General features: G+C 39.7%; 1 protein-coding gene across 2 annotated transcripts in view; it reads left to right on the top strand.

Moving 5' to 3' along the window:
• The window catches only part of LOC111158556 (LHFPL tetraspan subfamily member 6), a 237,095-nt gene extending 222,361 nt beyond the window's left edge, over nucleotides 1-14,734 (top strand). The window contains exon 4 of one of the 2 annotated variants that reach the window (XM_022520658.1): nucleotides 13,604-14,734. In XM_022520658.1, the coding sequence (XP_022376366.1) occupies nucleotides 13,604-13,722 (119 nt within the window). In that variant the 3' untranslated portion in view covers nucleotides 13,723-14,734. The remainder of the gene's footprint in view (nucleotides 1-13,603) is intronic. The other variant, XM_022520657.1, reaches the window with a different exon arrangement.
• Nucleotides 14,735-17,098: the final 2,364 nt, after the last annotated feature.

The raw sequence follows: 17,098 nt of genomic DNA, 5'->3' as shown, positions 1-17,098 counted from the left end.
TTTTTGAGACAAAAACCACAGACCTGAGGAAAATCACTGTGGGGCCATTCACTGTGGTGCTGCTCTAGAAATGTAGGAGGCATGAACATGGCCGCCCCTTGCTAGGGCATTTTGGGACATGCAGTGCTTAGGATTTGAGGGATTCTACCATGACCCACACCTCCCCACTGTCTATTTTTTCAGGAGGTACTAATGGGGCACCCCTGAGATCAGCAGGTCCCTATGGGGTACCCAGAATACAGTACAGCTGGGGCCCTGATCACCCAGGTGGCTCAGTTGGTTAAGCATCCAACTCCTGGTTTCTGCTCGGGTCAAGATCTCAGGGTCCTGAGATGGAGCCCTGGGTCGGGCTCTACACTCAGCACGGAGTTGGCAGGGGATTCGCTCTCTCCCTCTGCCCTTCTCACTCACGCTCTCTCTCTTTCTCGCTCTCTCAAATAAATGAATCAGTCTTTTAATAAATAAACAAACCGACAAATAAATAAATCAATGGGGCCCTGAAGCTGTGTACAAGAGAGTTTATTCTTCCAGCAATGAACAGACAGGCACCAGCCCAGGACCTTGAGAAAGAGCCACACTTCATGTACCTTCTTCCTTCCGTCTTTTTACCTCTCCAGCCAAGTGTGGGTGTTCATTCTTCTCTTCTCTTTTCAGACATACAAGGTATCATTTTAACCACTTGTTCCATTAAACGTTGGAATGAAAGCCTTTGTAGGTTTGAGGCCGAAGGTTTAAACTTGTTTCTTTTTTACTAGTGACACCTTTGTTCTGTCACTTCACAAAAGAACAAATGGAATTTGGTCCTGCTATAGATTCTTTTCGTGCTTGGTTGTTATTTTTTTTTTTTTTAATGCTTATGCAGACAGGATGGTCTGACTATGCAGTGACATGAAAGAATTCATTCAAGAGGAGGAAGACCTATTCAACTTTTGTCCCTGGTATTGAAGAGGACAAAAGTTTCTGTCTCTCCACTGATCATTCCACCTTTGTGCCCTCATTATTTATACAGCAGAAAGGATGACGTTGAAAACTGCTGCTGCTTTTCTAAACACAGGATTTGCATTATATCTTAGCCTGGTGAACATTTTAAAATATCACAGAAGAAAGATATTCAACCTTGATAAAAGAAGTCAGTCGTCTTATGATATCTGGACTCAGGCCCTTGTGGCCACAAGCCTGGAAACTTGGAAGTGACCTAGTGAAGAGAGGAGGAAGATGGGGTGGGTGAGGGAATTTGCTCAGGTTCAAATGTAGAGCCCAGGGAGGGCAGCATGCGTGGAGTTTTGCAGACGGCAGGAGTGAGAGGGCGGGGCTGCCTGAGCGATACCGTGTTTTCTGTTGTGTTACATCAGTGCTGCAAGCAGTGGGCAGCCCTGGGTCCACATCTCTGTGCAGGGGTGAGGATGGCATGATGGCTCCTGCCGACTGCTCAGGGTTTCCTGACAGTGCCCTGAGAAGGAAGCTGGCTTGCACCTAGGACCAGGAATCCTCCGTCGGCTCCGTGGGGACAGAGTCAGGGAAGGTTCGTAACACACAGTTTGGGGCACGTTCAGAGCCAGGTTCACACGGAGAGAGAATCAGTTATCTGAATTCATCAAGCACGTTTCCTGGACCTGACCTCTCCACATTCTCTAGAAGGGATGGGATTGCTAAGAGAGTGCTGGTTGGGTTCTGCCACGTTGGGAATTGGGGGCCAAGTCAGCCAGAGGCAGGCCTTTAATAACTAGAACCATGCAAGGTGGACACGGGGATGTGGAGTATTCTAAGGAGACCCATACATTCCAAGGGGTCAAATATATTTTATTTCTCCTTGGCATGTTAAGTTCTAACAAAGACAGGTGATAGTGATATAGGAAGGACATTCGGGTTCAAAGCCAATGGCCAAGAAAGAATTCTTGAGACGTCTTTGGTACAAAAAGGTGGTTTTATTAAAGCATAGGGCGGGACCCGTGTGGGCAGAAAGAGCTGTGCTGGGGTCATGAGGGGTGGCCCATTAAATACTTTCGAGTTGGGAGAGGGTTAGGGGTAGTGTAAGCCTCCCAAGTATTCGGAAACAAGGTTTGTAGTACCTTGAGGGGGCTAGCTATTTTTGGGAAAAAGTCATTTATTACTGTCTAGCAAAACCCTAGTCATGAGACCCTCCAGATGTATATGAGTGGGCCATCTGCTTGGGGGATGATTGCCGATATGTATCTTGGGAAGCAGAGACAAAGGAAGTTTCCAAAGGAATTTTTATATGTTCAAGAAGACTTACAGGATCATGGGACTTGGACTAAGATTGCCTTTTGCCCTTAGCAGTATCAGCATTGAAGCAGCTGAGTCCCTAGAGGAATGTCACTCTGCCTGTTTCAAGGATTTGTCGATGGGCAATAAGGAAATTTAATTTTTTTTTCTTTTTCCTTTGTTTCCCACATCAACAACTACTATCTTAACACATAGAAATGGGGGAAAACATCTGATGTAGAACATCCTAATACATTATCTGAGCACAGGAGAACGTTCTGGAATCATTATGCCCAAGTTCAAGTTGAAGCTTCAACATTTATTTGAGATACTAGGCAAGTTACTTACCTTGCATGTAACTCAGTTTCTTCATCTTCACACTGGGAACCACGATGGGAAAATACAATCAGATTTGTTTCTCCAGTTTCTGGAAAGCATCAGAGGCAAAAATGATGGAGGAAGAGATGCCCTTTGCAAACTGTTCACAGTCTGTATACATGACAGGTGTTACATAATTACTAATTTCAGATTCCTCTTCTCAGCACAAGTACAGTGTCCGATACTCATTCATGCCAGGAACATACAGCCACCATCCTCTGTGGTCCAGGCATTGTCCTAAGCACCTGGATACCAAAGGAGAGCCGGCAGACTCAGTATCAGACAGTAGGCTCTGAAATGTTAATGAGACCAATTAATGAAAAAGCAGAGGTTAAACTGCCATTTCCTCAAAAGATGAAAAGATCTCTGGAATTCCATTGTTATTCCTAGACAGGCTGGATTCCTTGTACTTTGTCTTCTGTCTCCTTTACTGACACAAGCCCCACCAAAACCAAACTTGAGCTTTCTGGAAAAAACCAGCCACACCCCATCTCCCCTTTGGTCCTGCCCTGGAACACTGCCAAGCATCTTTTTCCATTGACTTGGCAGGTGGCCGTGGTTTGCTGCTTTCTGTCCCATTAACCTCTATTTTATCTGTCAGGAATAGTATTCCCCATTGTTGAAAGCAGCAATTTGCCAACCAAGCAAGCTTGGATCCTGTCTGATGGAGCATTACAGAGAGCAAAAGGGAAAGTTGAAACAGATTTGCTTCTCTAATTTCCTGAAGGGATCACAGACAGAACTTGCCCTCTAGTAAAATGCTTTTGGTTTGCATTATAATAACAAGCATTTATTGCCTTGACAAGGGGAGGGAGGGGCCTTGGAAGAATGGCCCCGCATTTCCTGGTTTCCTTTAGTCCTTTTACTACTACTCTGGGACCACCTTGCCACTGAAAACATATCAACTTTCCTGATAGCCTAAGGTACTGAAAAAGACTTTTTCCTCTTACTATTGTAAAACATGGTGCTAATTTCTTGTTATGAAGCATGTGGGTTTGAACAATGGAATTGTGCTCAAAGAGGAAAAAAAATTCTCCTTTTTCTTTTTCTTATGGAGAACTTAGAGGTACGGCATGTTCAGTGTGCAGTTGGGAAGTCACAGAACTTTCGCGAACTCTAGATATTTTGTATTTGTTTTTATGTTTCATGAAAAAAGAATCTCTCTTGTATCTGGTTAATTTTATCCAACTGAACTTCTCCAAAACATCCAAGGGATGGTTTCAAAATAATGCAAGTGATGTGAGCAATTCTTGAGAGTCGATCTTACTAGAACAACAACTTTGTTAGGCCGAGGACCCTTTTGATCTTGTTCGCTGCTGTATCTCCAGCTCGTGTAACATTGCAACACCTGTAATAGGTGCTTAAGATTTATTGATAAATGTTGAATACCTTACATTCCTGTCTACTAATACAGGTAAATTCTGGAGAAAGTTTTTAGGCTTCAAGCTCTCCAACTTTGGAGGTGGTCATCTCTTGTTTATACCCAAAGTGGCATTCCTTTCTTTCTTGAGCAATGCTTTAACAAGACCTACATATGCCCCTCTTTCTCCATTTCCCTGCCCCCAAGGGCAAGTACACTCTTGCCTGGCCTTTCACATTCCCACTTGGCTTGTTCCTGCTCTTCTTCCAGGTCTCAACATCTATTTCACATCTAACTTAAGGCTCACCTTCACTGACCACATTCTAAAGATTCCTTGTGTCTTAGCATCCTCAAATTTTTTTTCTCTTCAAAGCACATGTCTCAGTTATCATTATATAATTATCTGCATGATTATTGTTTCGTACTTCCTTGACTAGGCAAGACTGCTTGATGGCAGTCTCGGTATGTATCTTGTTTCCAATAAGATCCCCACCACCCAGTGATTCCTAGTCAGCGTAGCCACTTAATAAATATTTGTTGAATCAATGAATGAATTGAGGGAGAGAGGAAGAATGGGAGGAAAGGAATTAAGAATCAAGAATCAGGGGTTGGACGACTTAGTGTTTCTCTACATTTGCCTAAATCCTATTGACACATCTTGATCTTATCAGATTGACCTCCCTTCCCTGCTTCTCAAAAAACGTGTGTGTGTGTGTGTGTGTGTGTGTGTGTGTGTGTGTGTGTCTGTGTGTCTGTGTGTCTGTGTGCATGTATGCTTTTTTGTATATTCTTTCGAGGATAGTTTGATGGGCTGACTATATTTCTAAATAATCTAAAAATACCAGAATAAATCCATATTGATTTAATGATTCTGTATTTTATGAATTACGTAGTAAGAGAAAGTCTTTGTATCTGAAATAGAGGACTATTTTTCTTCTAAATCACACTGAACATTTGTTGCTTTTTTAGGATCTGAGCTGGTTGCTGAATTTAAATCACAAAATGTATAGATTACACACATAAATTTGCATATATGAGTAATTCGTGGCAATATCTGATGACATTTTCATTTTCTTTTCCTATGGCACACTTTTTGAATAATTTTATTTAGTTCCCTTTCTTTTTTTTTTAAGATTTTATTTATTTATTTAACAGACAGAGATTACAAGTAGGCAGAGAAGCAGGCAGAGAGAGAGAGAGAGAGAAGCAGGCTCCCCACTGAGCAGAGAGCCCGATGCAGAGCTCGATCCCAGGACCCTGGGATCATGACCTGAGCCAAAGGCAGAGGTTTTAACCCACTGAGCCACCCAGGCGCCCCTAGTTTTCTTTCTTTGTATTTGCATCTGATAAACAGCTGGTTTGATGAGTTGACTACATGTTTTACAACACAACAAGAGGGGCTCCAAAAACAATTATTAGAAATGATACAGATATATTTAACAAGACATGGAGTTGATCTGTCCTTAGGAAGACAGTAGTGTAGACACCTGGTGCTGAATGCTGTAGGAAATGTTGGGGTTCAGAGCTGATGGTGAAGAAAGAATTCTTGAGATGTCTTCAGTGAAAAAAGGTGGCTTTATTAAAACATGGGGACAGGACCCGTAGGCAAAAAGAACTGCCCTGAAGTGGTCAGGAGTGGCCAATTATCTGCCTTCAAGTTGGGAAGGGGTTAGGGATAGCGTAAGTCAGTCTCTAAGGAACTTTGGAAGCAAGGTTTCTAGGACCTTGAGGGGCCTAGCTATTGTTAGGAAAAGGTCATTTATTACTGTCTCCTAAAACCCTAATCATGAGACCCTTCAGATGTAAATCAGTGGGCCATATGCTTGGGGGATGATGGCTAACATATATCTTAGGGGGTAGTGATAAAGGAAGTTTCCAAAGGAATTTTTGTATGTTTAAGTAGACTCACAGGATCCTAGAGGGTTGGGATAATGTTAGCCTACAGTTGCCATTTGCCCTTAGCAGAGTAGTAAGGACGAAGCTGCTGAGCTCCCAGAGGGAGACCACTCTGCCTGTTTCAAGGACTTTGTCAAAGGGCTATATAAGTCATAAGGGATTTTTTTTTCTTTTTTTCTTTTTTTCTTTTTCAGAGTCACTGAAGACTCTATCCTGTGGGTCTTTCAGCGACAGCAGAGCCTGGGTAGGTTGGGTAGATGGGTGGCGTGGTTAAGCCTCTGACAGTTGAAACCTCGAAAACCTTTATTATGAGAAAGAAAAAACAAGAGAGATTGTGTTCACTTGCTCTTGTCTTAAATCAAGTTTCCCAGAGCAGATGCTGAGAAGAGGATTCATATGCAAGAAACCAGTAAGGAAATGGGAAGTAAGGTAGCGAAGGGGTAAATGCCTAGGCAAGGGTGCCATTTGCAGTGAGGTCCCAGCCTCACCCTCACTGGGGCTCTGGAACATTCATTCCACCACAGAGTTTGCCTCACCTGGAGGTGAGAAAACCGACTTTTGTACTCCTACACCAGTCAGTCATTGGCTACTGGCCACACCAGGGGGCACTTAAGCTCTCTGAGAGTATGGGGCAAGGAGGCTCCACACTCATGGGTCCTCTGAAGAGGGTTGCAAGGGTAGCTATTAGGAGCAGAGCACGATCAGAAGCTAAGGGTGAGAACTCAGGACCAATTAAAGGGTATAAAGGAATTCGGTAGAATATCTATACCATCTGCTACCAGCCTTGCCAGTTAAGAGTCCCTATATTCCTTTAACTTCCCTGGAGAAAAAAATAAGTGATTCTCTCTCTCCCAGGTCCTCAGTAGTCAATTTTTTAGTATCTTCTTTGTCTTTTTTTCTTTTTTTTTAAGATTTTATTCATTTATTTGACACAGAGAGAGAGATGGCGAAATAAGGAACACAAGCAGGAGGAGTGGGAGAAGCAGAAACAGGCTTCCCTCCAAGCAGGGAGCCTGATGCAGGGTTTGATTCCAAGACCCTGGGATCATGACCTGAGCCAAAGGCAGATGCTTAACAACTGAGCCACCCAGGCGCCCAGTATCTTCTTTTTCATCTTTATTTAATACACATGGCTACTGTTACATGGACTATTTTCAATCAACTGCCCTTAACAGGTACTTTTTCTTGAATAAGTGTCCAATAATTAATAAAGAATTATGTCCTTAGCTTTTCCTGTTAGGTCATGGAACTGGTGTAGGTCAATACCTTGTTATTAATGAATGATTGATTGTGTTCCATGTTATGAGCCCTAGGCTGAATGGATTGCCCACAAATTTTGCTGACTTCTTGAAAGGTTCTAAATTATTTGCCATCTCTCAGCTACCCATTAATTCTCCCTCCTAGATTTATTTAATCCAGATGAAGAATAATTCAAAATGGAGATTATTCCTGAGACTTACAAGTGGAGATTATTCCCTAGACACCTTTGCGGATGGTTATCAGAAAATTTGATCCCTGAGGGGGACTCTGTTACCCTTGAAAAATACCTAGTACATCCATGAGTATTGATGGAGGTCACTGTGCCCGTGAGACCCACCCCAAGGTGGAGATGTGATCTTTCAGGATCTATTAATCTGTTCAATTAACACACTCTGTATGAGGCTGTAAATGCTATAAAATTAGTTTGGCAACTTCTCTCCAAACGTTCCATGCCAAAACATGACTACGGTTATTTTTATAATAAATAATTGAGAGTTATTCTTATAATAAAATTCCAGATTTACTCTGTTTTTCAAGGACTGGCTATTTTCCTACTTTGCTCTCTTTCTTTCTGTTTTTCTTTTTCTTTCCCTTTCATTCAACATTCATTTAGTGAGTTCCTACTATGGGCCAGGCACTGTTGCAGGGGTAGAGTAGGGAACAAAATACACAAACATCTCCCCTAACTGAAGATTTCATTCTAGTGGGAGAGACTGAAATTAAACACACACACACCCATGTGCACACAGGCACACACACATACACACACAAACACACACACACACACGGTAGTCACAAACCTTGGTAAGTACTTGCTACAAAGGCAATAAAGTGAGGCAGAGGAGTATTGTGACTTTGATGAAGCAGGTGGGGGGCAGGGCATATCTTTACGTAGCCACCATTAAGAAGGAACCAGCTGCCTAATGACCTGGAGTAGAGCTTTCTGAGTAGAAGGAATAATGGGCATGAAGCACCAAGCCAGCAACAACCCTCATGAGGTCCAGAGAGGGCAGCCCAGCCTATTAAGAAAAAAGACAAGAGGGAAGTTGGCCATGAGTTTTGAAAAGTAGGCAGATAACAGCTCATTCAAGTCCTGATAGGCCATTGGAAGGAGATGGATGTTTGACAATCCATTAGGAAATTTTAAGTGAGGCAGGGTCTTAACACAATTTATTTTTACAACGATAGCTGCCTGCTTTGCTGTTGATGATACCATAGCAGAAGCAGGGAAGACAGGAGAGCAGTGATGAAAGGTAAGACCTCATGAGGGTGCAGGTGGACACTTGAGGAGTGGTAGTGCAGAGGATACATTTTGGAGAGAGGCAACGGACTTGCCACTGACTAAGTGCGAGTCTTTGGGCAGGTTATTGCATTTTTCTTGGCTTTAGTTTCCCCATCTGAATCTGCCTGTCACATCATGTTCCTATGAGGATTCAATGCATTAGTATTTACTCCATGTAAAGCTCTTCTAACAATTCAGAGCAAGTAGTCAATGCACGTTTGCTGTGTTTAAATGGTTATTAATATTCAATATGGAAAGGGAGAAATCAAGGATGACACCCAGGGTCAAGACTGCACATGGCCTATTGTCTGTGGCCCCAGGTAGTGTGTTCTCTTGAGATGTGGAGGCCCTCGATTTAATCTTCCTGCTGTTGCTTTATGGTGACCCCAAGCCAATGACTTACTTAGCTTGCCTGACCTCACCTTCTTATCTGGAAATGGAGCAAGGATACGAAGTCAAATCGCATGCTACACTTAACAGTCTTTGTATTTTTCAAGAGAAAAGTCATTAGTGAACAAGAGAAAACGACTGACTTGTTAAAAAAAAAAAAAGGTATAGCTTTCAATCTATGGTTTATGTGTTCAATGACTGAAATCTAAATATCTAGGTGTATGTGTTTGTATCTAATGTAATGTATAAATGATAAAAGAAAAGAGAGGGCAATTGTTAAAGCATTTTCTGATGAGATCGTTAAGACTGGCTAAAAGAAGGATGACAATTAGAGCAGAAAAGACAGTGTTCAATGAAAGATATAGAGGCCTTCCTTCCACGCACACAAAAAGAATAATTTGAATGCTGTAAAAAATTTGGGAAGGGGAGGACAAATGAATGCAGAAACTTATTTTATTAATTCAAATACGATATTCTGGTTTAATGACTTCTTACTCTTGAACATGGAACCCAAGTTTGAGTCCTGGCTCTGAAGGGCATCTTGGTTGCTTTAAAGTCTTGGCAATTATGGATAAGCTGCTAAAAAGATCCATGTGTACATTTTTGTGTGGATGTAACTTTTTCGCTCCTTTAGGTAAATACCAAGGAGTTTGATTGCTGGATTATATGGTAAGAGTATGTGTGCTTTTATCAGAAACCACTAAACTGTATCCTAGAGTGGTTGTTTGATTTTGCATCCTCTCCACCAATTGTGAGAGTTCCTCTGGTTCCATAGACTCACCAGCATTTGTTGGTGTCCGTGTTCCAGATTTTGGTCGTTCTAATAAGTATAAAGCGGTATCTCATTTTAATTTACCATTCCCTTTTGACATATAATACTGAGTATCTTGTCTTTCATATGCTTATCTGCAGTCTATATATCTTCCTTGGTAAAGTGTCTGTTAGGATCTTTGGCCCATTTTTAAAATCAGGTTGGTGGTTTTCTTATTGTTGAATTTCAAGTGTGCTTTGTGTATTTTGGATAAGATTCCTTTATCAGATATATCTTTTGCAAATATTTTCTCCCACTCTGTGGCTTCTCTTCTCATTCTCTTAACACTGCTTTTCACAGAGCAGAGTTGGTTTTTTGTTTTTTTTTTAATTTCAATGATGTTCTGCCTTTCAACTAGTTCTTTCATGGATTGTGCTTTTTATGGGTTGAGTTATATCTAGAGTCATTACCATACTCAAGGTTACCTAGGTTTTCTGTTATGTTATCTTTGAGGAGTTCTGTAGTTTTAAGTGTTACCTATAGGTCTTATCTAGTTTTGATTATTTTTTGTGAAGACTGTAAAGTCTATGTCCAGTTTTTTTGTTCTTTTTTTTTTTTGCATGTGGATGTCCAGATATTGTAGCACCATTTATTGAAAAGACTGTCTTTGCTTCATTTTATCATCTCTGTTCCTTTGTTAAAGATCACTTAACTGTATTTATGTGGGTCTATTTCTGGGCTCTCTGTTCTGTTCCACTGATGTATCTGCCTGTTTTTTCTCCATTACCACACTGTTTTGATTACTGGAGATTTATAGTAAGTCTTGAAGTTGAGTAGCATCAGTCCTCTAGCTGTGTTGAACTTTGTTGAATTTTGTTCAATATTATGTTGGCCATTCTGAGCCTTTTTGCCTCTTCATATAAAGTTTAGAATCAGTTTGTCAATATCCACAAAATAACTTTCTGAGATTTTGAATAGAATTGCACTAAATCTATAAACCAAATTGGGAGGGACCAACATCTTGATACTGTTAGGTCTTTCTATTTGTGAATATGGAATATTTCTCCAATTATTTAGTTCTTTGATTCTGTTCATCAGTTTTGTAGATTTTCTCATATCAATATTTTACATATTTTATTAGATTTATACCTAATTATTTCATTTTGGGGGTGCTAATGTAAATGGTATTATCTTTTAAATTCCAAATTTCACTTGTTCATTGCTGGTATATAGGAAGCAGTTGACTTTTGTATATTGCCCTTGTATATCCAGCAACCTTGTTATAATAGCTTATTTGTTCCAGGAGTGTTTTGTTTGTTTGTTTGTTTTGTTTTGTTTTGTGGATTCTTTCACATTTTCCATATCATGTCAACTACAAAGGCAGTTTTATTTCCTTCTTCCCAATCTGTATACCTTTTATTTTCTTTTCCTGCCTTATTGCATTAGCTAGAACCTTCAGTAAAATGTTGCAAAGGAGTGATGAGAGGGGATATCCTTACCTTGTGGGAAAGGCACAGCACAGTACAATGGAGCAGTCTTCCTCTGCCATTTCTTTTACCCTGAAGGTATTAATAAATTATTGGGCTTTCTTATTGAAGTTTAATGATAACCATATCTAAATAGTTTCATCAAGATCATTGAAATGGTAGCCCCTCAAAATTCTTCTGAATTTCTTACAGGCACTAATGAGAATTAATCTGAAAATAAAAAGCTTTACATTTCTTACCATTAGATATATTAGCTATAAATATTTTTAGACGTTCTTTGACAAGTTGAGAAAGTTTCCCTCTATTCCTAGTTCACTGAGAATTTTTTTTAAATTATGAGTGGATTTTGGATTTTTGTTAAATCCTTTTTTTTTGCATCTATCGATATGATTATGTGATTTTTTTTCTTTTAGTCTTTTGATATGATGCATTGTATTAATTGACTTTTTTTTAAGATTTTATTTATTTATTTGACAGAGAGAGAGAGAGAGATCACAGTGGGCAGAGAGGCAGGCAGGGAGAGAGAAGGAGAAGCAGACTCCCTACCGAGCAGAGAGCCCAATGCGGGGCTTGATCCTAGGACCCTGAGATCATGACCTGAGCCAAAGGCAGAGGCTTAACCCACTGAGCCACCCAGGTGCCCCTAATTGACTTTTTTAAAAAAGATTAATTTACCCATTTTAGAGAGACAGAGCCTCGGGGCCGGGAAGAGGGTGAGAATCTCAAGCAGACTCCCTGCCAAGTGTGGATTCCTGACATGAGGCTGGATCCCATGACCTTGAGATCATGAACTGAGTCAAAACCAAGAATCAGACACTCAGCCAACTGAGCCACCCATGCACCCCAGTATATTAATTGACTTTTGAATACTGAACTAGCCGTTTATATTTGGGATAAATTATACTTGGTTGTGTGTATAATTCTTTTTATACATTGTTGGATTCAATTTGCTAATAGTTTGTTGAGAATTTTTTTTATCTATGTTCATGAAAATAATGATTTGTAGTTTTCTTGTGTTTTGTCTGATTTTGGTGTTAAGGCAGTGATGATCTCATAGAATGTTAATGATTTCTGCTCTAACTCAATTATTTTCTTCTGCTTACTTTGAGTTTTTTTCTTCTTTTTATAGTTTCCTAAGGCAGAAACTTATATTATTGATTGTAGATCTTTCTTCTTCTCTAATATATGCTTTTGATGCCATTCATTTCTCTCTAAGCACTGTTTCCCTTGCAGTCCACAAATTTTGATAAGTTGTGTTTTCACTTTCATTTAATTCAAACTATTCATTTTCATTAGCTCAAGCTGTTTTTTCATTTCTTTGAGATTTCTTCTTTGGCCCTCTGTTATTTAGAAGTGTTGTTTAATCTCCACAGATTTTGGTATTTTCCAGTGATGATTCTGTCACTGATTTCTGGTTTAACTCCATTTTAGAAAATTTTTGTTTTCTATTTTTTTCAGTGTTTTAAGGTGAGTATTGTGGCCCAGACATCTTTCTGTATATTCCATATAACCTTGAGAAGAACATGTGTTCTGCTGTTGTTGGTTGAAGTAGTCTGTAGATGTCAGTTATATTCAGTTGATTGATAACAAGTGTGTCCTTTCAGATTTTTTTCTGGCTGCTGGATCTGTCAATTTCCAATAGAAGGGTGTTGAAGTCTCCAACTATGATAATGGATTTATCTATTTCTCCTTGAAATCTGTCAGTTTTTGTGTCATGTAATTTGATGCTCTGTTGATAGGTATACACACATTATAGACTATTATGTCTTCTTGGAAAATTCACTCCTTTATCATTGTGTAATGCCCTTCTTTATCCCTGATAACTGTTCTTGCTTTGAAGTCTGCTCTCTCTGAAATTAAAATAACTATTGCTGCTTTCTTTTACTAATTATATTTTTAGTATTGTGGGTATGTTGTTATTACCAGGAATACTAATCCAACTCTGACAGGTCAGGGCCCATTGGAACCCTTTTCATTATGTTCTCATTTATGATGTTTTAATTTAAAGGTAAGTATTGACCCCCAAAGAACCTGGGAATTTTTGTTCTTCAATTCAAAAGGTAGAATGTAAATCATTTGGCAATTTTATAAAAACAGCAGTATTCATTTTAGCATCATCCTTCAAATGGATCTCCTCCTCAGACTGACCCCTTTGCAGAAGGACTGTATCTACATTTTGATTTTTTTTTCATTGTGCATATCCGTTTGAATGATTTCAGTTAGAACTAATACTTCCATCCCCCCTATCCTGATTGCTGTCGTTCCTCCTTTTCTTTAGCCAGAAGAGTGGGCACTGGTGGAAGAGAATAGGCTTCTATCCTCTTCGCGAGCAGGAGGCGTGGGCCTGAGGTCCTTCTGAAGTGCACACAACCATTCTGGCTTTCTTCAGTCTTCAGATAGCTTTCAGCATTATCATTCCATTGGAGTGAGTACACCATACTTTTAATGTTGGTGTACACTTTTAATTTCAGTTTCGCTGCAGTATCCAGGAACATACACATGGGGAGAAATAACAGAGCATCCTGAAAAATCACCCTGATCTCTCTCTGTTTTCTCTCCCTCTCCTGTGTCCCTAGGGAAGTGTGAGATCGGCTGGGCCTACTACTGCACGGTAGCAGGGGCCGCCACCGCCATGCTGCTGTGCACATGGCTGGCTTGCTTCTCAGGCAAGAAACAGAAGCAGTACCCCTACTGACATGGAGCCACCGAGAGCAAACAGAGGAGAAGATAGGCCAAAGGTGTCTGGAGAGACTGAAACATGCAGCTACTATCAAAAGGTGGAATGGTGGTTCTCTGATCCATACCGTGCTAATGAAACGAAACCCAATGGAGTGGTCAACATTACATAGTGTCAAAGGGTTGTACAGTATTTGCAAAAGAAATGGAGAACATGGGAAAAGAGAGAAGATGGACCAAAGGCAAAAAATATTGTAGGGTGTTGGGTGTTTCTCTTCCACAGAGTATTGTTAATGTAGAACACATGCACACGCCAAACAAACCTATATATGCAAACAAGGGTTTTGGATTTTTTTTTTTTTTAAAGATGAGGACTATGAAAATTAAAAGGGCTAGAAGAAACAGTGTTACATTGGGAAGCAGGGTAACCCACAGATGTTCCCTGCAGGTCAAGTCGCTTCTGAAAGCACATACGGACATATACGCATCCACACATATGCCTACGCACAAACATAGCCATTGTCACACAGATTGTATGGGAGGGTTAGTGGTGCATTACTCCTCTGTTTTCTTTTTAATGTACACTTAAAATACAGTATTATCACTTTATAAAGCATACATTAAACCTAATAAATGGACCAATAAGCCACCCTATCAGTATTTTGTATATCCTGCATAAACTCGTTATGCCCTAGACATGTGCTCAGTGTTTATGCAGACATTTATAGTTAAGCCTTTGTATTTCAATATTATTCAAAAATATGCAAGATTTCCTTATCTGAGTAGCTTCTGCTATGATATTCTTATGAAGTAAAGAGGCAACTTCCTATCCATGGACACGAAGAGAATTCAGTTGAAGGAGTGAGAGTAATGAGAGACATTTTCCATTCATTAGATCTTGTTTTCTTTTGTTCATTATTGTACTGTGCTGTACCACATTTATTTCGATATTCATTTTGTATAAAAAAATTTTTAAGTGCTATTTTGTTTGTATTTGAAAAACTCTGTGAATAAATTCTCTTTGATCAATAGTTAAATGAGTCATGGAATGTTAATTCGGTTGCTGGGTTTGCTTCTTTAATTTTCTAAATATAGCCTTTCACCTCCAACAGTCCTATAAATTTTCCTTTGCCTCTAAGTCCTCCCATTAATTCTCTCTCTAATCACCCAACCAGGCATTGTTCTAGGCACACAAGGTATTAAAGGTAGGTAAGAGCTCCTGCTTTCAACTTAAATTCTTTGCAACTAGAATTCTAACTACATTTAAATCATGACCGAATTCTTATGAGAGAATTTCAATTCTATTTTGGATTGACTTTGAGAATCTGGACAATAGTTGGACATGGTTTAGGGTAACGAGAGCCAGGTCATGGTTGGAGAGGTGTCTGGGCCAGCGGTGTCCAGGGTGATGCCAATGTCATGACAAGCCACCTGTGACTTGTGTCCACTCCACCTTCAACACGGTTTGTGCTTCTTTAGTACTTCTGGGCTGGGGGCAGTTTCACACCACTGTGTTTTAGGGTTCCTGGCCGTTGGAGAAAGATTCTCTCACATGTCTGCTCCCAGCGTAAAGCTTTGACTAAAGAGAAGGATTTGGATCTTTCCATCACCCCATAGCAGAACCAACACTTTGAGGAGCAAAAACTGCATCCTGGGTAATCGATATATTATTTTATTAGGCAACACTGAGTTACTAAATCAAATCCTTAAAACTTAAGTTTCAATTACTTATAAATTGCGTACTTTTCGAATTGGGGAATTGAGCGTTCTGGTTATTTATACGTGTAACTACATTTTCTATTCTTTCTATACATATTTATCAACTGAGCCTGAATACCTGAATGTCACACTTGCTTCTGGTACTTTTAATCTTCCAGTGTGAGGATTCATGCTGGCCTGGAAGAACAATACAAGAGTCTGGCCAATAAAATTCTGGACTTTCGAAGGCTTTGTTGCTATGGAAAAAGTCATTCTGCTCTCAGATGCTTAATTCATAATGGGCTGAATGTCCTTTGATTGTGTCTCTTTGTCCTCAGAGCAGGGGCTTCTCCACTCTGTGATTTCCTGCCGAGAGGAGATTACACTTTGCTCCTCAATGAGCCCATCATTTTCATTACTGCTGGTGCTTTTCAAATGTTTTTAACTGCACCTTCCTGTCAGAATAGTATTATGACTTCTTAACTCCCATTATCATGTGGGAGTTCTCTATGGAATTCACTAACGTTATTTCTTGGACAGATATAATGACGACATTGTCATTTTTATGTGACCCATATGATTTTAGACATTAGTGAACCTCACTAGAATAAAAAGCTGATCAATCCAACAGGATGCAGTCAAATGGCAAACCCTTGTGTCTCGAATCCTAACTAGTCATTTGTGGTTTTGGTTCGAGATGTCCCAGGATTTCATAAGGAGCATCTAAATTATTAAGAATTACCAAAAGAAATTACATGTACTTTCTTTCAAATAAAAATCAGGATTCATAATAATAACAGCAGCGCCAATAATAAAGTCTGTGAAATGTGTCTATTCACAGGCAGCTTACTGAGGTACACTGAAGGGGCAAGAACCCCTTCATTTCCATGACCTCATAAAGAATTTTTTGCTTGGACACGCTTGTGAGGTAAGTGGGAGTTTTCCTTGTTTTCAGAAAATGACATGCGAAAAAGTTAACTGATGAAATTGAACCAACTCTTTTGATTTTCAACATATTCATTTGTGTATTTGGGTAATAAATTGTCCTTGAGCACCTGCTACTTGCTAGGTATCCCATTTGATATAAAGAACTCCATAAAACACAATTCCTGCTCTCAAGTGGGTCCCAAGCTTGTGGGGGAAAAAGAAGAAGAAAATCAGTGATTTCCATATCCTGTGATGTCAAATGATTCTCAAGATAGGGTGGGGGGTGGGTATTTCCTCCTGGGTAAGGAATCCTGCACAGACAAATTAAAATGGAATAGAAAAAGAAAGATGAGAAATTACAATTTTCTGCTCTTCAAAAGACATTAAGAAAGTGAAAAAGGAGATTGGAAGTTACGTATCTAGCAAATGAGTAATAAAAAAATGAACAACTCAGATTCGTTAAGCAGATAAAAACTTGAATGGGATATATCACCAAAGAGGATATACAGGTGCCAACAATCATATTGGAAAGGTCCCCAGCATCCTTAGTGCAGAAGAAAATGCGACATAGAGCCACAATGGAACACCACTGAACATACACTAGAATGACCAAAATAAAAATGTTAACACCCAACACTACCAAGCACAGAGATGCATGGTTGGAAGACCGTTAAGCAGTCTCTTATGAAGCTAACCAAACTAATCCTCCTCCTAGGTATTTAGGCCAAAAAGAAAAAAAATCTCTGTCCACAAAAACGTTGTATACAAAC

This window comes from Enhydra lutris, unplaced genomic scaffold (genome assembly GCF_002288905.1).
Source record: "Enhydra lutris kenyoni isolate GAN:26980312 unplaced genomic scaffold, ASM228890v2 scaffoldscaffold60, whole genome shotgun sequence".
Classification (NCBI taxonomy): Eukaryota; Metazoa; Chordata; class Mammalia; order Carnivora; family Mustelidae; genus Enhydra; species Enhydra lutris.
The sequence above is the reverse complement of the archived record's forward strand: the minus strand, read 5'-3'. Positions and strand labels throughout refer to the sequence as shown.